The sequence below is a fragment of the Lagenorhynchus albirostris genome, chromosome 19 (assembly GCF_949774975.1).
Source record: "Lagenorhynchus albirostris chromosome 19, mLagAlb1.1, whole genome shotgun sequence".
In the NCBI taxonomy this organism is placed as follows: domain Eukaryota; kingdom Metazoa; phylum Chordata; class Mammalia; order Artiodactyla; family Delphinidae; genus Lagenorhynchus; species Lagenorhynchus albirostris.
The window spans coordinates 41,368,426-41,391,501 of record NC_083113.1 but is presented as its reverse complement, the minus strand read 5'-3'; the positions used below and the strand labels follow the sequence as shown (position 1 = coordinate 41,391,501).

At 37.3% G+C, this 23,076-nt stretch overlaps 1 protein-coding gene across 2 annotated transcripts in view; it reads right to left on the bottom strand.

The window, feature by feature from the left end:
• Positions 1-3,427: 3,427 nt before the first annotated feature.
• CBFB (core-binding factor subunit beta) overlaps positions 3,428-23,076 on the bottom strand; it is a 59,641-nt gene continuing 39,992 nt past the window's right edge. Inside the window, exons 5-6 of one of the 2 annotated variants that reach the window (XM_060130274.1) lie at positions 19,932-20,058; positions 3,428-5,815 (exon numbers count right to left, since the gene is read on the bottom strand). In XM_060130274.1, coding sequence (XP_059986257.1) covers positions 5,793-5,815; positions 19,932-20,058 — 150 coding nt within the window. In that variant the 3' untranslated portion in view covers positions 3,428-5,792. The remainder of the gene's footprint in view (positions 5,816-19,931; positions 20,059-23,076) is intronic. The other variant, XM_060130273.1, reaches the window with a different exon arrangement.

Below are 23,076 nucleotides of genomic sequence, written 5' to 3'. Positions count from 1 at the left end.
GAATGGAAGTGTTTCCTGCAGTTTTCCTGTCCCTATTTCACCACTGTATATTGGCTGTGTGGGCAGATAACCACATATCACAGAATTTTAGTTCAATACCTGATCAGCTGGGACTTTTAGGTTGTCTCCCATGGTAGATATATTTTGTTGAGGGCAAGAGAGTAAAATTAAATATTTAATAATTCAAAGGGTGGCCTGTGATAGTCATTGGAGCTATTCACAAATATTCTCTTTCCTGGGCAAAAGGTAGGATTGTGGTTTTCTGCCCAGATGCAGCTGGGCATGGCCTTGTGATTTGCTAGGTCCAATGAAATGTAAACAGAAGTCTCATGTGTCAATTTCAGGTGACAGTTTTAAAAGTGCCCCTTTCATTACACTATTTTCTTGGCTCTGTCACATGGCTGGCAATGTTCCAGTGATGGCTCTGTCAGCCTAGGTCAATCACTGATGGGTATTTAACAAATAAGAGATAAGTTTTTAAGCCAATAAAATTTGGGGGGTTTTAGGCAACACAACCAGCCTATCCAGGTAAGAGAAACAGGGGAAAATTGCCAGTTATGTCTCCTGTACTTTTTTCTCCAGCTTGAAGTGTTTCCATGCCCACTAAACTACCCTTAATCTCCCTACTGGGTCACCATATGATCAGTGGGACTGACTTGCTGCTTCTAGTCTTGTTCTATCAACCAAAATGAGCTTTATCAACCACCCATTCCCTCAAACTCCCAACCCCTCAGTGGCTTCCTGCTTGCCCTAGGGAATTGTCCAGACACTTGAACATGGCTGGAAAAGTCCATCCAGCACTGCTTGTGACCCTCACCCAGGCCCCTGCTGACCCTTTCAGAGGTAAAATCATCATACTTTGTTTTAATCTCTTTTTTTAAACAGTGATAGTAAGCCTCAATTTTTTTTTTTAACATTTTTCCTTTTGGTTGTATGATCTGTCCTTTGCCCACTTACAATCCTAATATCGATGTAAGCCAATACTTGCAATTTAAAATTTTCTACTAGCCACATTAAAAAGGAAAAAGGTAGTTAATTTTAATGTATTTTATTTAACCCAATATAACCCAGTATATAAAAATATTTTAACATGTAAGCAAAATTAAATCTATTTTTTTCTTTTGTATTAGATTTTGATATTTAGTATTTTACACTAACAGTGCATCTCAACCTGGACACAAAATTTTCAAAGGCTAACATGGAATGTAGTCCTCCCAAAACAAAGTTTTAACAGAAAAATATTTAACACTGCCTCAGTTTTTAAATTAAAACATAAATTCAGTTTCTTGGTTTTACTAGCCACATTTCAAGTGCTCGACAGCCACACATGGCTAGTACCTACCATACATGGATATACATGATTTCTCTAACAAAATATTTCTCCCTGTATCTTATCTTCTCACATTTTCAAATGTTTCTGAAACCTGAAAAAGGCCAATAATGACTTTAAGTTGCTTATTCTGGCCAAAAGCTGAGAATTGACTAATACAGTGACTTTTAGAGTTATCTTGTATTTAAACGAACTAAACTGCCATTTCCACCCATGATTCTACTCTACAAATTGTAATTTTCTAGACTCGGAACATCTTTGAAATGCCATATCTGTATATATGGTGGTGATGCAGGAAAGGGAATTGATGCTACCAGGAGAATCACGCCTTGAAATATGCCTGCAAATGACTGAAATCTTACCTTTAAAGAATGTTTGGGAGATCAAAACGCCAATGTTGTTGTTTTTTGTTTTGGCTGTGCCACACAGCCTGTGGGATCTTAGATCCCTGATCAGGGATCGAACCCGCACCCCCTGCATTGGAAGCGCTGAGTCCTAACAAATGCACTGCCAGGGAAGTCCCCCAGTGTTGTCTTGTAAGTACTCAGTTACATATATAAATATGGCAAAATGGCTGTGGTGGTTTTAAAAATATGTCCATAAACTCTCTGACACCTCCCCCCTTCAAGATGAAGCTTAGTAACTCCTCCCTTTCACTGTGGGCCTAACCCAGCAACTCACTTCTAACATAATGAAATATGGCAGCCCAAGATTAGGTTATTAAGATGTGGCTTTGGACTTCCCTGCTGGCGCAGTGGTTAGGAATCCGCCTGCCAATGCAGGGGACACGGGTTACAGCCCTGGTCCAGGAAGATCCCACATGCCATGGAGCAACTAAGCTCGTGTGCCACGACTACTGAGCCTGCACTCTAGAGCCTGCGAGCCACAACTACTGAGTCCACGTGCCGCAACTACTGAAGCCCGTGCACCTAGAGCCCGAGTTCCGAAACAAGAGAAGCTACTGCAATGAGAAGCCCGCGCACCACAACGGAGAAGCCCCGCTCGCCACAACTAGAGGAAGTCCACATGCAGCAACAAAGACCCAACACAGCCAAAAAAAAAAAAAAAAAAAGATGTGGCTTTCATCTTAGGCATGCACTCTTCCTTGGATCACTTGCTCTGGGAAAGCCAGCTGCCAAGTCATGAGCTGCCCTATGGAGACACCCACATGCCAAGGAAGGACTTCTTCATCCCCAGCACCTAGGAATCAAGGGCTTACACCCAATGGCCTGTGAGAAACTGAGGCCAGTCAATGGCCACGAGTGGGCTTGGAAGGGGATCCTTCAGCCACAAGTAAGCCTTGAGATGACGATAGCTCAGGTTGACAATCTGACTCTAACTTCAGGAGAGACCCTCGATCAGACCACTGGGCTTAGCTTCTTCCAGATTTCTGACCCACAGAAACTGTGGGATGATGTTTACTGTTTTAAGCTGCTAAATTTGGGGGCAATGTGTTATGTAGCAATGGATAATCCACACAATGGCTTATAGCTCGAAAAAGCTCCCCAGTGCCAAATGAGGCATACATCAAGTAAGACATTTCTTTTTCCAGGTAGCCCCAAACTAACATATCCAAATACCTGTTTCTAGAGGTGATATACTTATTGAAACCATGATGCTACTGCACAAATAATTTTTGAAATTAACCCTCAGAGTATGAATCTTATTCTTTGGAATTTTGCTTCATGGTACCAATTCAGCATTTAAAGGTATTTGTTATTTGCAATAAGTCTGGTAGTGAATAAGTATATTTTTCCTTATGGATCAAGCTTAGGACATACTTCTAGAGTAAAAGGCTTAATTTTCTGATGTAGGAAAATGCCAAGCAAAGTCCTAAGAATGTCTGAAATGACACCAGCACAATCAACTTGAGTGTATATTCCTAAAATGAATAGTTTGAAAGATGGTAGTTATTTGGATGTGTAATTTTTGGAATTCTTCCTCCCCTCCAAGGTCACTACTCTGTAGTCATACCTCATAGGATGGGTAAATCAAGGCAGATTTTTTGAAAACTATAATACCCACTGCGAAATTAGTATTCTTTGTGTTATATAAAGATTTTCTTTGGAATTAACAGAAATGACCACTAGATGCCACTGCTGTTGGTGGTGGTTTTTATTTTAAGGTTAAGAAGCAGAATGCAAGAACAGCTCAGAAACAAAATCAATTTTTATGTTATAATGAACACCAGAACAGAAATTGTTGGATTATGTTAATAAAGAGCCAAAACCCAGAAGTTCACTACACAGAAGTTTATTGTGAAAGTAAATTAAACATACAAACACACAATATGGCTAATGGTGGCAAAAGCAATCTGGTAGCTTAAGGCAAGTTTTAATGAGGATGAATTTAGAAAAGATGATGCAATGATGTAATTTTGTTTAAATATAGATTATGGAAAAATATCAAATTGTACCAATAACTTAAAAAAAAGCAGTTTTCAAAGCCTGCACTTTTGGAGAAAAAGGGCTCATGATCTTAATGCCAGCATTAAGACAGATGGAAGCAGCACAATGCTAAATGACAGTATGTACAGAAGGATGGCAACATGAACATTTAGTAACATTTGATCTTAGTTACTGGTGGACTGAAAGCCCTTAGCTAGAAACAATAGAGAAAAATGTGCCATCATCATGTTATTAGAAAAGAAAAAATTTAAGTGCAGAAGTCAAAAACCAAGGAGCTCTGTGATAAAGTAACCTTAAAACAGCACTGTAAGGACCACTTAAAAGGTGATTCCCTCAGGGGAAATTAGGGCACTGAGTGTGTAAACATGTGAGCTGCACAACACCAAATACCAACCAAATTCATTCATAGTACTTAGTTACACAAGATCAGCATGGTCTTTTATGATGCATTATTGTTTATAACAATTTAAACACACTCCTTTACCATGCATGACTTCAAATATATAACAAATATTTTTATTCTGAGATACAGGATATGTTTATGAATTATAAGACCTATATACAATGAAAGTCACACCTCCCTTATCAGTCAAGTATACATATATGTTTTAAATGCAATAACCTTATTCAGACTTCAGTTCATTTTCTGAATTGACCATGTCAGTTTTTCAAACTCTTTAAAATAATGCCATTCTATTTTGATAAAATACATTTTTGCAAAAATTCAGAAATGTAGTAACATTTAATTATGACCAAAAATGACCATGAAAAATATTTGTAAGGAGGTACCACATGACTTAGCACTTTTTTCCAGTCTTGTATTAAAAAAAAAAAAAAGTTGCAATCAATTTGATAGTGAGCCTATTTCAAAAATATTCTTCTACTAATTCATCTCAAAAGGTTCTATTAATAGTCCTTTTGGAAAATACCATATATATAACCTGTGAATTTTTTTCCAGAATAATTAATGGAAGAAAATGTATCCTCTGCACAGATGTACATTTTCTAAGACTAATCTTTCATCACCTAGAATTGTTTTTACAAAAGCATGCATTATAAAATACACATAAAAGCAGCTATCTTAAACATGATTTTAATACAACATTACCTTTGTAGCTGATTCATCACTGTCTCCAGTTTAATATGCTGTTACATACATGAAGAAGCTCCAGTATCCCTTTTCTGATTGACTTTAAAAAAAAAAATCCCTGAATAAAACAGAAGCCAGCCTGTGACTTCTTTAGGCATTTCAGTAGAATATTATCATATATGGAGAATATCTCCACACAAACTCATGAATACAGAACAGAATCTAAAACAGATCTGGGGCAGACCAGAGTTAATACCAATTAAAATTTATGTTAAGGAAAGAAAAGGAACTGATTATCAACATTTAAAAGGATACTGCAACTTTAACAACTGTAAACTTTGTGTTAGAAGGTGTGGCAGACAGCTCTATGCTACTAGGTTTTTAGCTTGTAAATAATGCAAACCATCAGCAGTTTTAAAATGCCATAGACTATAAAAACACAGAAGGAAACAGGGGAAACAAAACAAAAAAACCAAGAACATTTATCTAAAATGAAGCTGTATAACCAACACATCTAAAATAAAAAAAAAAAAATAGAGCAACTGATTAGGGGAAAAAACCCTCTGATAAAAATTTTAATTTCTTGACCTGTTCTAAAATGACATGAACTTTTAAATTAAAATGGTGGAAAAAAAGAGCTTTACAAGTGGATAGTTTCAACTCACTAAAATAATGTCAACAAGGTAAGCTTGCATAGAAGAAAATTTCAAATAATTACTGGCTACATGCATACAAAATTAGAAATGCAGGTATTATATCATAGTGCAAAACCATGGCAGTTGTGATGTCTTGTTACTGCCTAAGGTTGAGAAATAGACCGTAGTACCTCCAGTTATCACAGTTTCTGGTCAATTATTTCTGCCGACTAGAAATGAATATGTAAAGACGGGGCGGGGGGCACATCTTTTGTGCCACTAATTAGCGAAGTTTGAGGTCATCACCACCACCTAAACTGGATCCAGGACTAGGGTCTTGTTGTCTTCTTGCCTGCAATGACAAAATCATAATTTAGGGTTAAAACGTGTTTTGAAAATCAAAGTGCTAATAAATAAATGTTACAGTAGCACATAAGAAAAGTTTGCAACTAAAAAAATTTTCAGCCAGTATCTCCACATGTAAGAAGAAAAAGAACAATTTAGATTATGTATGAAATATTTTGTTAAAGTTTCCTTAAAATCCAAGAATAAAAAATCTCATTATATTCAAAAGAGCATTATCAAAATATGTACTGTGGATAAAAGAGCAACAAACCTACATTTATAGCTTTGGGAATAAAGGGTTTAACTTGAACACATGATCCAATCACCTTAGAAGCAAACTTTCCCATTTTCCCTTTTAATACTAGCTGACATTTTACACACTACTATATATAAAATAGATAACAAACAAGAACCTACTGTATAGCACAGGGAACTATACTCAGTATTTTGTAATAACCTATAAGGGAAAAGTATACATATCTATCTATCTATCTATATCTATCTATCTATATATATATCTGAATCACTGTGCTGCACACCTGATATTAACACATTGTAAATCAACTATACTTCTGCATGTACTTGTCCAGTTTTCCCAGCACCATTTATTGAAGAGGCTGTCTTGTCTCCATTGTATATTCTTGCCTCCTCTGTCATAGATAGGTGACCACAGGTGGGTGGGTTTACCTCTGGGCTTTCTTACCTGTTCCACTGATCTATATTTCTGTTTTTGTGCCAGTACCATATTGTCTTGATTACTGTAGCTTTGTGGTATAGTCTGAAGCCAGGGAGCCTGATTCCTCCAGCTCCATTTTTCTTTCTCAAGATTGCTTTGGCTATTTGGGGTCTTTTGTGTTTCCATATAAATTGTATAATTTTTTTGTTCTAATTCTGTGGAAAATGCCATTGGTAATTTGATAGGGATTGCACTGAACCTGTAGATTGCTTTGGGTAGTATAGTCATTTTCACAATATTGATTCTTCCAATCCAGGAGCATGGTATATTTCTCCACCTGTTTATATCATCTTTGATTTCTTCATCAGTGTTTTATAGTTTTCTGAGTACAGGTCTTTTGCCTTCTCAGGTAGGTTTATTCCTAGGTATTTTATTCTTTTCGTTGTGATGGTAAATGGGATTGTTTCCTTAATTTCTCTTTCTGATCTTTTGTTATTAGTGTATAGGAATGCCAGAGATTTCTGTGCATTAATTTTGTATCCTGCAACCTTACCAAATTCATTGATTAGTTCTAGTAGTTTTCTGGTGGCATCTTTAGGATTTTCTATGTATAGTATCATGTCATTAGCAAACAGTGACAGTTTTATTTCCTCTTCTCCAATTTGTATTCCTTTTATTTCTTTTTCTTCTCTGATTGCTGTGGCTAGGACTTCCAATACTATGTTGAATAATAGTGGTGAGAGTGGATATCCTTGTCTTGTTCCTGATTTTAGAGGAAAAGCTTTCAGTTTTTCACCAGTGAGAATGATGTTTGCTGTGGGTTTGTCATCTACGGCCTGTATTACGTTGAGGTACGTTCCCTCTATGCCCACTTTCTGGAGAGTTTTTATCATAAATAGGTGTTGAATTTTGTCAAAAGTTTTTCTGCATCTATTGAGATGATCATATGGTTTTTATTCTTCAATTTGTTAATATGGTGTATCACATTGATTGTTTTGTGTATATTGAAGAATCCTTGCATCCCTGGGATAAATCCCACTTGATCATGTTGTATGATCTTTTTAATGTGTTGTTGGATTCTGTTTGCTAGTATTTTGAGGAAATTAGAACACTCCCTAACACCATACACAAAAATAAACTCAAAATGGATTAAAGTCCTAAATGTAAGGCCAGACACTAAAACTCTTAGAGGAAAACATAGGAAAAAACATCCTTTGACATAAATCACAGCAAGATCTTTTATGACCCACTGCCTAGTGTAATGAAAATAAAAACAAAAATAAGTGAATGGGACCTAATTAAACTTAAAAGCTTTTGAACAGCAAAGGAAACCATAAACAAGACAAAAGACAATCCACAGAATGGGAGAAAATATTTGCAAACGAATCAATGAACAAAGGATTAATCTCCAAAATATATAAACAGCTCATGCATCTCAGTATCAAAAAAACAAACAACCCAATCAAAAAATGGGCAGAAGACCTAAATAGACATTTCAGCAAAGAAGACATACAGATGGCCAAGAAACAATGAAAAGATGCTCACCAGCACTATTAGAGAAATGCAAATCAAAACTACAATGAGGTATCACCTCACACCAGTCAGAATGGTCATCATCAGAAAATCTACAAACAATAAATGCTAGAGAGGTTGCAGAGAAAAGGGAACCCTCTTGCACTGTTGGTGGGAATGTAAATTGATACAGCCACTGTGGAGAACAGTATGTTGGTTCCTTAAAAAGCTTAAAATAGAATTACCATATGACCCAGCAATCCCACTACTGGGCATATACCCAGAGAAAACCATAATTCAAAAAGACACATATAGGGCTTCCCTGGTGGCGCAGTGGTTAAGAATCTGCCTGCCCATGCAGGGGACATGGGTTCGAGCCCTGGTCTGGGAAGATCCCACATGCTGTGTAGCAACTAAGCCCATGCACCACAACTACTGAGCTTGTGCTCTAGAGCCCGCGGGCCACAACTACTGAGCTCGCGTGCCACAACTACTGAAGCCCGCACGCCTAGAGCCTGTGCTCCGCAACAAGAGAAGCCACCGCAATGAGAAGCCCGCATACCGCAACAAAGAGTAGCCCTTGCTCGCCACACTAGAGAAAGCCTGCGTGAGCAACCAAGACCCAACACAGCCAAAAAAAAAAAAAGACACATATACCCCGATGTTCATTGCAGCACTATTTATAATAGCCAGGACATGGAAACAAACTAAATGTCCACCAACAGATGAATGGATAAAGAAGATGTGGTACATATATACAATGGAATATTACTCAGCCATAAAAAGAAATGAAATTGGGTCATTTGTAGAGATGTGGATGGACATAGGGTCTGTCATACAGAGTGAAGCAAGACAGAAAGAGAAAAACAAATATCATATATTAATGCATATATGTGGAATCTAGAAAAATGGTACAGATGAACCTATTTGCAGGGTAGGAATAGAGAGGCAGATGTAGAGAACGGACGTGTGGACACAGGGTGGGAAGGGGAGGGTGGGATGAATTGGGAGATTAGGTTTGACATAAATACACTACCAGGTGTAAAACAGATAGCTGCTGGGAACCTGCTGTATAGCACAGGGAGCTCAGCTTGGTGCTCTGTGATGGCCTAGTTGGGTGGCATGGTGGGGGGAAAGGAGGTACAGGAGGGAGGGGATGTGTGTATGCACATGGTTGATTCACTTTGCTGTGCAGCAGAAATTAACGCAACGTTGTAAAGCAATTATACTCCAATAAAAAAAAATTATTGTGAGACAACCAGAAAAAAAAAAGTTAACAAAGGAATTCCAATACCAGATTAGGAAACTGATAGTTACCAAATGTTATTTTTTCCAATAAACAAGTTGTATTTTATATTAAGACATTTAAAAAATAAATTTAACACCAATAATAGCAAAAAAAATCAACTATACTTCAATAAAATATATATAAATGAATAAATAAAAATTAAAAAAATAGCTGACATTTATTGTGCACCAACTATATGCTGGGCACTGTTCTAAGCAATTTCCATGGACGAACCAATTTAATCCCTGCCAACTACCTATAACATAGGTGCTATTGTTTATCCATTTTACAGATAAAGAAACTGAGTCACACAGAAGTATATGGCCTATAAATTATGTGACTGAAAAATGTAATACTAAATTTCATGTCTCAATGAATTCCATCTCTGCCAACTGGATTTTAACTAGGAATCTCTATCTCAAGAAATAAAATTCAGAATTACTATGGATAAAGTATTGTCTCAAAAGCAAAAACGGAAGTATATTAGAATCTTTGGTGCACTTATATATTCAGAAGTATCTTTACAACAATACTTAACAATTAAGAGGCTTGACAATCATAAACATTGAGGATTTCAAGTTTCACTGTAGAATAAACATTTCTGTTTAAACGATGGCAAATTACTTAATAGAGAACATCTAAGAACAAACATACTGTGCATGACACTCTCTACTAATATAAAGTTTTAAAAGAACATAGTGCCCCCCTTTGATCCACACATAATATTTACTTTCAGTCTCTTTCACAAATTCCAATGCATCTTTCTTCTATAAGTGTTCTCTAGTGACTACAAATGTCAGTCAAGCACAAACATCTGTTTGTATACAGAATCTAGTTCCCTCAGCAACAGTTTTCCTATGTTAGATAAAGGCTACTCCATTTTACCAGTTATTATTTAGGGCAAAAACCCCTTAGCATCTCTCACACCCAACAGCAAATTCTGACATCTCTACATTTAAATATGTCCTGAATCTGACCACTTCTGACTGACTCTACCACTCTTACCCTAGTCCAAGCCACCATCATCTTTCATGTGGATCTTGTTTTAGCCACCTCTGTTATATGCCAGCAACTGGGACTAACTGCAATTACCTGTGCAATCCTTAGCTAAATGGAATTATGTATTATTATCACCAATTGATTGTCCATTATCTGTCAGTTTTTGGAAACAAATTTAACCAAAAATAGAAATGTTCTGATTTCAATGGTTAAGATCTAAAACAATTAGAGAAAGAGCATCCTTGACCTTCAAAGAAACAGCTTAACAAGTCACACCTGTACTGTAAAATCATGTTTAGTCAGAAGCTCCAGTTATATCATCATTTCTCAAGACGGTTAATGTTGTTTAGACAGAAATGACACAGCTTTATTAACTTTCAAACAAATCATATAAAACCCAACACTAACTTCCGTGGTCTTTCTTATAAACTGTGATATATTTCTCTAGCAAATCTTAACTATTTATTAGCAGACTGCATGCTGACTAAATTTTAGCACATTCCTTTCATTTAACTAGTCAGGTTAATGTTATGCTGCATGGGTACAGACTGAAAGAGCTATGGAATGCATATGCATTAGGAAAACAATTTATGTTCCATACAGAATCAATGTTAAATGTAATGTAAGGACTGATCAATTCTGCAAAATTAGAGATGGTGATATAAGCATCTGGTTTCAGTCAATGAAGGTTAGAAAGGGGCTGAGCAATGAAGAAACACTGAGAAAAATCAATCCTAATTATACATTTATAAATTACTACTAACCTACCAGTAATACTTTGTGAAAAGAATATTTCAGCTTTTGTCTTGGGATAAGAGTAATATTCAAATTTTAATAATGGGATGACTCCAAATAAGTGACAAAAAAACAGTCATCAGCAGGAGTTCTCCCTACTGGTCAGGGCTGTGCAGAGGTTGCCATGGGTTTATTTGTTTAAAATATATTTTTGGTAAAAGCATGGAAAGAAAAGTTGTTTTGCTATTTACTTGTGTTTTTCATTTCTATTTACATTGTAAAGAAGGAATGAGGAAGATGTAAACGAAGACACTATGAAGGAGAATCAAAGATTAAAAAAAATAAGGGAAGTCTGAAAGAGTATGAATGAGAACAGAAGAGGGAAGAATGAGAGAGCTGGGAGACTGGGAGGAAATTTAATGCTAGAGAGGAAGATGTATGGGCTGTCATATGAAGGAGACAAATACAGAAACATTTAGGTTAATGAAATAGCTTCCACAGGACTGGAATTCAACAACTGGATGCGCTGCCTTGGGAAGCAGTGCTTTCTACTGTAGCAGTTTTCTAATGGAGGTTGGATGTTTCAGAATGAATTCTATGAGTCACAAACTAGACTAGATGATGGCAAAGAAACTCTCTGAACTTGGTTATTCTAAAAACATAAAGTCCATAATTTCTAGTTTCTTTCTCCCCAGTCAATCCACATAGGTCCTTGATTTTAACTTTTTATTAACAGTTATTTCAGAATAGGGTTTTAATATAAAGGAGACACCCATGAGCCTGTTCAGAATACAAATCTGTTTTTAATATTTGTAAGTATTAAAATCTAGAAATTTGGGCTTCCCTGGTGGCGCAGTGGTTGGGAGTCAGCCTGCCGGTGCAGGGGGCACGGGTTCGTGCCCTGGTCCGGGAGGATCCCACATGCCGCGGAGCGGCTGGGTCCATGGGCCATGGCCACTGGGCCTGCGCGTCCGGAGCCTGTGCTCCGCAGCAGGAGAGGCCGCAGCGGTGAGAGGCCTGCGAACTGCAAAAAAAAAAAAAAAAAAAAAAAAAAAAAAATCTATAAATTTTACTACAGACCCCTCACTACCAGTCACTCCTATCACTCCTATTTTCTTTCTTTCAGTATACCATCACCCAGAAACATGGCAAATCCAGTTTCTAGATGGCAGTCATAGGATGTGTTCGAAATGAAGAGACAAAGAATATTCACCGAATACTGGAGCTTTCCCTACTGGTCTGGGCTGTGCAGAAGTAGCCAAGAGCAGGGCTACCCAAATGAAAATGAATAAAACCTGGTTGATTTCCATTCTTTTATTATCAAGATCATCAAACTGCAGAAAACTCTTCATGAGAAAATGCCCTAATAACTAAAAATAGATCCAATTTATTGAGTGTATACTATATCCAGATAATGTGCAAATCACTTTATGTTTGACACTTGGCTAAAAGTCAGAACATGGCATGACAGAATTTTAGAGCAGCACAGTACTTTATAGAGATCTAGTTCAACTCTCACATTACAGATGATAGGCCCGAGACCAAGAATGTTAAATGATTCCTCCAAGGTTTCAGAGTTAGGTGGTGGCAGTGAGAACACAAACTCACAACTCTAAAAAGATGAACCTTTAACTTCCAATTAGCATTAATGTCAGCCTCCTAATCACTGATATTTCTCCTGACTGCTAAGGCTGGAAGAGACACAAAGTAGAAATTTTAAGTCCTAATATGAGAGAAAGGAATGCAATTTCTCCAAACTCATTAAAAATGTAAAAACAAGGTGAGCAGACAATCATAACCTGTCAGATTAGTAGACTGCAAGAGCTCGTCTAACAGGCACATCAAAAAATACAGTTCGGGGGCTTCCCTGGTGGCGCAGTGGTTGCGAGTCCCCCTACCGATGCAGGGGACGCGGGTTTGTGCCCCGGTCCGGAGAATCCTACGTGCCGCAGAGCGGCTGGGCCCATGGGCCATGGCCGCTGGGCCTGCACGTCCGGAGCCTATGCTCCGCAGCGGGAGAGGCCCGCGTACCGCAGGGAAAAAAAAAAAAATACAGTTCTTACAAAGTATACAACTTCAGGAAAACTTTAAATATAAGGTGGCATTTTAAAATAAAAGAGATAGTGGAAATAACTGACATCTCCTGGCTTGGATTAGGGTGGCTCTACCAAGTTAGCAATGTGAGCTTATACAAGCCTCTTATCCTCTTCCAGCCTCAGTTCCTCAAAATTGAGATACATCTTACAAGAGCATTTAAGAATCAAGTGTAAAACAAATATTGCAGCATATACTGCCTGGCACATAGTAAGCATTCATGCTGTTGCTATCACAACAAAGCTGCTCCTAACTTCCCAATTTATCTGTATGAACTTACCAAATGTTAAAAAAATCTGCATCCTGCAGATAAGAGTAACTTTTACAGGCTAAAATAAAGTTAAAACAAAATAAATTTTAATAAAACCTACATCTCTTATGATAGAGACCAAACCAAGACCCTGTTTTTCTCTTAGTATGGGAGCAGCAGAGCTAGAATCCTTGTCCTCGTTAATCCTCTTCCAATTCTCATTCTTTTTTGTTTTGTTTTGTTTTAAAATTTTATATTTTAATAGGATTTTCTTTTTTATAAATTTATTTATTTATTTTTAGCTGAGTTGGGTCTTCATTGCTCCGCACGGGCTTTCTCTAGTTGTGGAGAGCAGGGGCTACTCTTCGTTGGGGTGCGTGGGCTTCTCATTGTGGTGGCTTCTCTTGTTGCAGAGCAAGGGCTCTAGGTGCACAGGCTTCAGTAGTTGTGGCATGTGGGCTCAAGAGTTATAGCACACGGGCTTAGCTGCTCCGCGGCATGTGGGATCTTCCCGGACCAGGGCTCGAACCCATGTCCCCTGCATTGGCAGGAGGATTCTTAACCACTGCACCACCAGGGAAGCCCTCTCATTCTTTTTTTTTTTTCGATTCTCATTCTTAGTCTGAGTTCATATTCTCGGTTCACTTTCATCTACTGCCTATACCTAAAACACACCTCAGGAAGGCCCAGAAGAGACAGACATTTATGTTCATTTGTCCTTACATAAAAATAAGTGTTGGTAGAGTTAAGTGATATGAAAACTGAAGTCTGTGGGAATTTAAATAAATAGAGGCTGTGATTCTTTTTCTTGGACCACACAGAATCGAAGGCTCCAAAAACATACAAAACACAAATATAAAAACCACAGTCTTTCGCTTGTTTTTATTTCCAAATAGTCTCCACATAAAATTCTCATATGATTTACTGAACTTTACTTTTAAAACTGCCTATAGCAGAAAAAGCAATAATTATTTACCCATTCTCTGACATTAAAGATAACAATTTATTTGCTAACGCTTTTATAACCCAATCAAATGAAAGCATTTTCTAGGTAATGACAGAGAGAAAATCTCTTTCAGCACCCTGTCACCTTGCAGCTGAATTAAGAGCCAACAGTACTGTACCACAGTTTTAGGTTAAGAGGCCAATGAAGCTGAAGGCAGTCCCTAGACACACCGAGAGTGTGTAGGAGCTGCTATAAAACAGATGACAGAGGTATCTTTCCAACTTATTTATGACAAAAGCACTCAGTCTGTACCTTATTAGCCTCAATCTTCCTTCACAAAATCCCAAAGTAAGGTACTGGAATTACAGTTATAGAGATGTGTAACCTGAAGGACTGCCATGGATAACAGGTCAACAGTTTTAAATAATGGTAAGATTCTCAGGTAAAAAGGCACTGGGCCACTTCTATGTGGCAACAGATATCAATGGGCAGACAGGCACTTTACAGAAGAAATGTCTGTGATTTTTTTTTTAAAGTCTACTTTTTATTAAAGTACAGAAGAGTGTACAAATCATATATATGAGTGATGAATTTTCAGGAAGTGAACACACCCATGTAACTAGCCTCCAGATCAAGAAATATCACCAAATGTGGGAAGTTCCCTCTTTGTACCCCCTCCTTGTCACTACCCAACCCCAAGAGAAGCCAGAAAAGTTTAAGATCCTTTACTATTGTTAAAAAACAAAGAAAGAAAGAAACAAACACCAGGATATAAAATAGCTTGGCAACATATCTTTGACTTTCAGAGTCTACAGTTAGGATATGCCTGCCTTTATTGCCACTCCAGATATGTTGTGAGCCAAGGTGCATAGAAAGAGAGGATGAAGGAACTAGCTTCCAATGAGTTCCATTTTAAATGTCAGATACTGAGTTAGGCAGCACCCTGGGAGGTAGGGTGTTAGCTCCATTTTACAGATGAGGGTCAAGAGGATAAGCAACTTTCCCAATGTCACATGGCAACAAGTAGAGCTAGGACTCAAAACCAGGGCAATTTATTAGCAGCCTCATCCTCATCTACTACCTCAAAGGTTCTCAAGTTACATTCTGCCAGTTACTGGGTTCCCTGGACACATTCCAGGGACTCTAGAGGGGGACCAGAATAATCCCTACCCCTGCTTCACCCAGAGCAGCGCCCCTTTAAGCTATTTTATACATTAAGGTTCTGTATAAATTTCAAATGAAGACAGGATTTCACATTTTTAAAAACTGCCTATACGTCAGAGAAAACAGATAGCAAGTTCTAGAATCTTCTGTTTTCATCATTCTGTGTTAACACTAGCAACAATTTTTCTCTTCTTGATAGGTAACAGATGCACATGATACAAAATTCAAAAGGTATAAAAGATAAACAATGAAAAGTAATCACTCAAGGAGTTTTAGAACTGATTTCAGGTTAAAAGACACTGGGGAAAACCAAAACCACTTGGAGTTCTGCTTCCCACTGTGAGTAACCTTAATCAGATACACATATTAAATGTTCATGAGCACCACTGTTACACAAGTTTAGCATGTCAGGGCTAGAGGCCTCAGAGGTTATCCAAACAGGGGTAGGACATCCGTAAGCCTCTGTGCTGCCAGGATCTTAAGCCTCCAAGGACCACTTACTGGGTTACTGCCACCCAAGAGTTACCACTGCTCCTTGGCCCTTGTCTAGTCAGTCATCAGGACCACCCAGTAGAACCATTATTATTCTTTTCTTCCTCAGTTTTTTCTTTTCCAGGCAAAATGGTTACTAACTTCTTCTGGTTCTGGCAGATTTTATTTTTCAACTTAATCATCTTTATGGGTGATGTGCAAATTCTTTTCCCAGTGCTGGGCTGTATTTGTGGAGAACTTCTGCTTAGGAAGATGGTTTAAGTCTTCACCCTCCCTTTCATTAACCAACTATTTGAAAAGACATCAAGTCAATTAATTTTCTCAGAGTCTCAGTTTCTTCAAATGTAATAAGAATTTTACCCAGGTGAGTGTAAGAAAACCATTTTTTATAAAATTGTTACTTTTTAAAAAACAAAATTAAAAACAAACAAATAAAAACAATGTTCAATTATATTTTGTAAGACCCCCTTATAGATGTTTGAATTACACGGGAAAAAATGCAACATTTTCCCCCAATGTTCTCCTTTTAGGAAAAAGGAGGTAAACTACAAGAAATAAGCTGACATTAGGAATCTGTCATGATTTTTTTTTTTAAAGAGAAGCAAAATACACATGCACAAAGTGCCAAAAGACATGCATACCCAAAACTCCCCTAAGAGACTGCCAGTGCAAGCTCTGGGGTCAGATTCCAGCCCAATTTTCCAGATAACAGTTCTCTATGAGAACTTTTAAAATTACTGCCATAAGGGACTATGGATCTTAAATCATTGATGAAAATCTAACCATCTTCTCTATGCTCTAGGTCATAATGCAGGAAAAGTGCCCTGAAACACTTTAGAGAACTAAAACAATGTTCTTGTTAGCCAGATAATTCAATTAACTTGAACCAGCACTGTGGTAGAGCTTTTAGTGCTAAAGTACTTTAGAGCTATTATTTACTGAAGGCATACACATATCAAGCACCATACTAAGTGCCGTATAAGCACTTTCCCATTTAATTCTCACAACAATTTCTGTGAGAAAACGCACTTAAGAGAGGTTAGCAATTAATGCACCAGGAATCTCAACTACGCCTGACTACAAAGCCCATGTGCTCAATCACTGACATGAAACTCACTAGAAACTATCTGAGCAACAAATTATCTGACACCTTTATCAACAGACTATATTTTTGTTCATACACAAATACAAACATATGCACATATAAACTCACACACCAAAATGTTTTTCTTCAAGTAACATTATTTATAATAATCAAATTAACATTTTAGAGAAGACAATTCTTAGCCTCAACTAATCTATAGTTTTATTTAAAGCAAATCATATTAAAAAAACTCCTAATTGTTCCATTAATTGTCAAATAGTTATTCTTCAAATATAATGTAGCTGAACAGCACTTTTTATAAAACAATTCTTATATTCATTTAAAGCCATGTTAGCTTGCTTTAGAAAGATTGACCAATCATGTTCTCTGACATGACAAGATCTCTTTTTCCTTCACTTCTTTGCATACACTGTTCCTTCTGTCCAGAATGCTTTCCCCAGCTTGTGTAGCTGGCAAACTCACATTCTTCCTTCAAATCCCTGCAAGTATATTCTCCTGTGAATCCCCCAGGCAGAGGCAGATGTAAGTGCTCCTTCCTCTGCACTGCCACTGTTCCCCTTTAAGTACAGGTGCTGCTAAAGCAGACTGCAATTATCTGTTTATACATCTATTTTCCCTCAAGACTAATAGATGTTCAAGGACAGAAACCATGCATTTTCATCTATGTATTTCCCGGTCCCTAATGCAGAATCTAGCACAACACAGTTGGAGTTCATTACTTAATAAATTACCTAGTTAATATAAACCAACAAATTGTAAACATTTAAAAATCTTTCCAGAGACCATTAACATGTATTATTCTACTTTAACGTACAGGCTCTAGTTTTCAGACAGGCAGAGTAGGAGCTATTTTTTGAAGCTCTCCATTTGACAACTAAATGCAATGTACAAAACACTGTGGTGGGTAATGTGGAGGTCAAAAAATCAGGGGCCCCACTTCACTGGTGATCACACTACGGTAGAGTACAGACAACTTTATAATTGTTTTAACATCCTGTTCAATAAGAACAATGATAGAAATGAGAAGTGCTCTGGAAACGACAAAGTAGAAGGGCTAATTATGATTAAGAAGATTGGAGGGCTTCTCTGGTGGCACAGTGGTTGAGAGTCCGCCTGCCGATGCAGGGGACATGGGTTCGTGCCCTGGTCCGGGAAGATCCCACATGCCGCGGAGCGGCTGGGCCAGTGAGACATGGCTGCTGAGCCTGTGTGTCCAGAGCCTGTGCTCCACAATGGGAGAGGCCACAACAGTGAGAGGCCTGCATACCGCAAAAAAAAAAAAAAAAAAAAAAATATATATATATATATATATATATAAAAAAATATATATGAAATAATACCAATAATATCAGCTGACACCTAGTCAGTGCCACATTCTCTAAAAGTGCTTTCACATGTATTTACTCATTTAATCCTTACAATGACCCTATGAGATAGGCACAATTAGCCCTATTTTATAGATGAGGAAACTCAGGCACGGAAAGGTGAAATAATTTGTCAGAGGTGATAAAGTGCCAGAGCCAGATTCAGATCTTGCCATCTGGCTCTAGAGTCTGGGCTCTTAACCACCGTCTTTGTGCACGCGCACACACACACACACACACACTTTTTTTTTTTTTTGTGCGGTACGCGGGCCTCTCACTGTTGTGGCCTCTCCCGTTGCGGAGCACAGGCTCCGGACGCGCAGGCTCAGCGGCCGTGGCTCACGGGCCCAGCCGCTCCGCGGCATGTGGCATCTTCCCGGACAGGGGCACGAACCCGTGTCCCCTGCATTGGCAGGTGGACTCTCAACCACTGCGCCACCAGGGAAGCCCCACACACACTTTTATATTAATTTAAATAGTGTATGTATAATTTAGTGAATGAAAAAACAACATTTTCTCTACTATGTAACAATGACTTAAAAAAATTTTTTAACGTGGAAAAACTACCGACATAAAAATTACCATCTTAACCACCTTTAAGTGTACAGTTCAGTAGTGTTAAGTAAGCACATTCACACTGTTGTGCAACCTATCTCCAGAACTCTTTTTAATGCCTGGAAGTTATTCTATTTCGTTGATAGTCATATAAAATTTAAACACTGGACAAGACTAAATTTGAGTGTTTAAGACTGAAGTAGACATGGATAATAAAACTATAAAAAGACACAAGGAAGTGATTACTATAAAAACTGAGAAAATTATTACTTTTGAAGGGAGGGAAAAGGTCATAATTAGATGTTCACATGGGGGGGCTACTGGGGTAACTGTCACATTTTTATTTTTTTTTTTACCTGGATGGTTATAAGGGTGTTATTAGCCTTCTAATAATTAAGCTACATATTTTTTGATGTAGATTTGGTGTGTACTTTACCATAAAAAGGTTAAAAGAAAAACAGTCTAGGTTAATTCCATTCTTTGAGTAGTTTGAAAATAAATTTTCCTCTAGTGAAGAGACTATACAAATGACTGAAAATTATGTTACAAAATCAAGACAAATATTTATAGAAAAGTGGGAAATAATGTTACTCCCAGAGAGTTTAATAATGTTCTAAAAATATGTATCCTATGATAACGTAAAGTAATTTTTACATATAATCTGAAAGATAATTAAGAAAAAAGAGGTAAGATATTTGGATCAATCAATTAATAGAAAATATACCTTATTATAGTAAATATTTTTTTTGAGGACCAATAAATGAGGAATTCATGTACAACCTTAAAATTAAGACTAACTTTCTTTATAGCAATTACATTTAATAAACACAAAGTCACAGAGTACAACTTTTAAAAAATGAAAGACATTGAACTACTAACTATTTAAAATCATTATGCACAAACATGACAAATAGAGCCTGAGAGTTTTGGGGAAAGTACTAACCAGTTACTGCCAGCAGCTGTGAAACTCTCACCTCCATTTCCTCCCGATGAGACCTGTCTCTATCTTCAAATTCACGTGTCCTTCTCCGGGCCTCTTCAAAGGCCTGTTGTGCTAATGCATCCTCCTGCTGTCATAAGAATATATGAAATAGATATTTTAATTTTGATTTATAATAAAAAAAATTGGGGGGTGTCTTACTTTTTGAAAGAAATGAACAGCAGAGTACTTCTCAAACATCAAAGCCATAAAAAAAGTCAGAGCAACTTCTAAAAGAAAACTTCAGTATTTTCATGTTCTATTATAACACCTTGGAAATAGTAATCGTGTTCAGTCATATTCTAACAACTGAAAATGCTCTTCCCTTTCTGTCCTTACCTCATCCTCTTCACCAAAGTAAAATCCTGATCAAGTCAATATTTAAAACATAGAAGTATAAGGAAAAAGAAATTATTAAATACTTCTACAGTGTGGGGATAAGACAGGCCAGGCGCTCTAAGAATGACACTAAAGCCAGAAATATAAAAGAGAATATTAACATAATCGACTGTACAAATGTTAGAAACTTCTAGACAACAAAAAGAAAATTCCATGGGATATTATCAACAAAAATTTATTTGTAACATATAACATATCTATCCTAATCCTTTCCCAACTAATGGATAAAGATCTGAAGGAAACCCAGATACTTCAAACTTCTTGTGTCTAAAAGGTAACCAATTTAAACTTTCCCTTTACACTTCTTTAGTCTGGATGGTGGCACTACTCACTCATTTTGGTCAAGAACCAGAGCTGCCTTTGACACTTCACTCTCCCCATCTCCATAGAGCCAATCAACCACCAAATCCTATCCATCTGACCTCCTATTTTTTGAATCTTTAGGCTCCTTTTCATTCCTACATTTTCCTAGTTCAGGATCCTAAGATCTTTCACCCAAATTACTGCAAAGTCTCTTCCTGTTTCCATTCTGTCATCCCCCAATCCAAAACACAGCCATCAGAGCGTGCCTTCTAAAGCACAATCTGACCACAATACTCCCCAACTTAAGGCTCCCTCATTGTCTACAGCACAGGATGCTCAAGTGTGTGATTTGCAGTCACGCACTTCTCAACACTAGGATTTTCAATGGCACACTTGAAGAAACTAAAATATCAAAAACAATGCCAAAAATGTCAATATTCACTGTCCTAGTTTCATTACAGCAAGGGGTGGCCAGGTAACTATGTTCTAGCCAATGATATAGAAGTGTAAGTCAATGAATGGGCCTTCTGAGAAAGTCATTTAAGAGACATGTCACCTTTCCTTCTTCCTGGGAACCGATGCAATGACCAGCGATACAGCAACCATCTTGCAAACATAATACTGGGGATGTTGCCACACACTGAGCATAGTACAGCAGGAAAATGAAAAGAGCCACAGCCCCTGATAATATAATTGCCTGAACTGCATACTGTTAATATCTTATTCTGTGTGATAAATCCTTTATTTGGCTCTGTTAGTAGGGTTGTTTGATACTTGCAATTTTCACTGACACAAGGTCTACAACTTAAACAAAAGTGAAAGGTGTGATCAAGTCTCCATTCTTATGTTGCATTTACTAGCTCTGTGACCCAGGGCAAGGTATTTCATTTTCTAAGCCTCAGTAAACTCACATGTAAAATGCACGTAGTAGTAATACTTACGTCTCAAGATTAAATGAGATAACGTATAAAAATGCTTAAGTGCACTACCTGACAACATTCAATAAATGCTATTATTTTATAAGCATTTGTGAACATGTAAAATTTACACGTGACTAAACATTACTATAAATAGCAACTGTATTCTCAGAATGTACTACATAAGCCAGAGGCACCTGCAAAAGAACACTGTTCCCAAATGCCAAGGACTTTCTCTTATTTGATTAGATATCAACCAGGACAGGTCTGCTGTTAACAGGATATCCCTTCTGTCCTGTGCATTCATTCACTTTTTCATTTATTCCACAAATATTCCGTGAGTCTTTATTACGCCCAAGTCACTGTGCTGGGTGCCATGCATACAATGTGTGGGAGCAAATGGTGCTTTTCCTTATAGTTTCTGGTCTAGAGGGGCAGGTGGACAATGAACAAATAATTACAAAAATCAATATATAATTATCAGTGTGACTTAGTAAAGGATTACAAGATGAAATGAGAGCATATAACACAAGATGTAATCTAACTCCCTAAGGAAGTTATTAGCCACTCATGTGTATCTAGCAATGATCATAGATTTTTACCTTATTAAAATTTAAAAAAGTATTATTACTAATATTTGAAGTAAAATAAGCTAAGAGAGATTTGGTAGCTCTCTATTCTCTAATTCCAGCTTCTATCTTGGTCTTTTCTAGTAAGATGTGAAATGTATGTGCAATGAAGAGTCTGCACTTTAAATGGTTAAATCTGAAAGATGATCAGTGATCCAGTGTTATCCTGATCCTTTCCTGTTGCGAACTTAAGTAACACCTCCCTTTCAAGGACAGCATAAAGGGTACTTACTGATAAAACTATACACTCACCCATAAAGTGTGTGCTCAAATGGATAGGGACAAATAACCCTATCCAGACTCAGGTGGTGGGAGGCTTTCAGCACTCCAGTCCCCACCAGCTACTTGTTATACTAGTCTGTTACTCCACGGTCTATACCACATTCTGCACAAAGTAGTCAGGTGGGGTCATCATAAAAGGTGGCTGGGTGTTTGTGAAACCCATGTGGTAAATAAAGACCTAGCAGTGCTCTCATAGAGCATATATATACACTATTCTTAACCATTCTTGCTACACTGATTTTGTCTTTATTGTATTGCTAAATTTACAATTTTATTTATTTTACAGTTTGGTAATACTTACCTTTCTGTGCAATGAATTTAAAAACTAGAAGTATATATTTAATGAAAAATTAAGAATCAAATTCGTTTTCAAGAAAGCTGATGATGAATGCATAATTTGTACAAAATAACGACATTTCCTATTCTCTGTGGGGACCAAAATGATATCACTGATCACATGAAAACCAAAACAAATAAATCTGCTGAAGAAGCATCAACATATACTTCAAAGGCGACAATTTAACATGTGCAGCTGCAAACGGTACATTTAACACCATTCTGTAAAACATAACTTTTTAT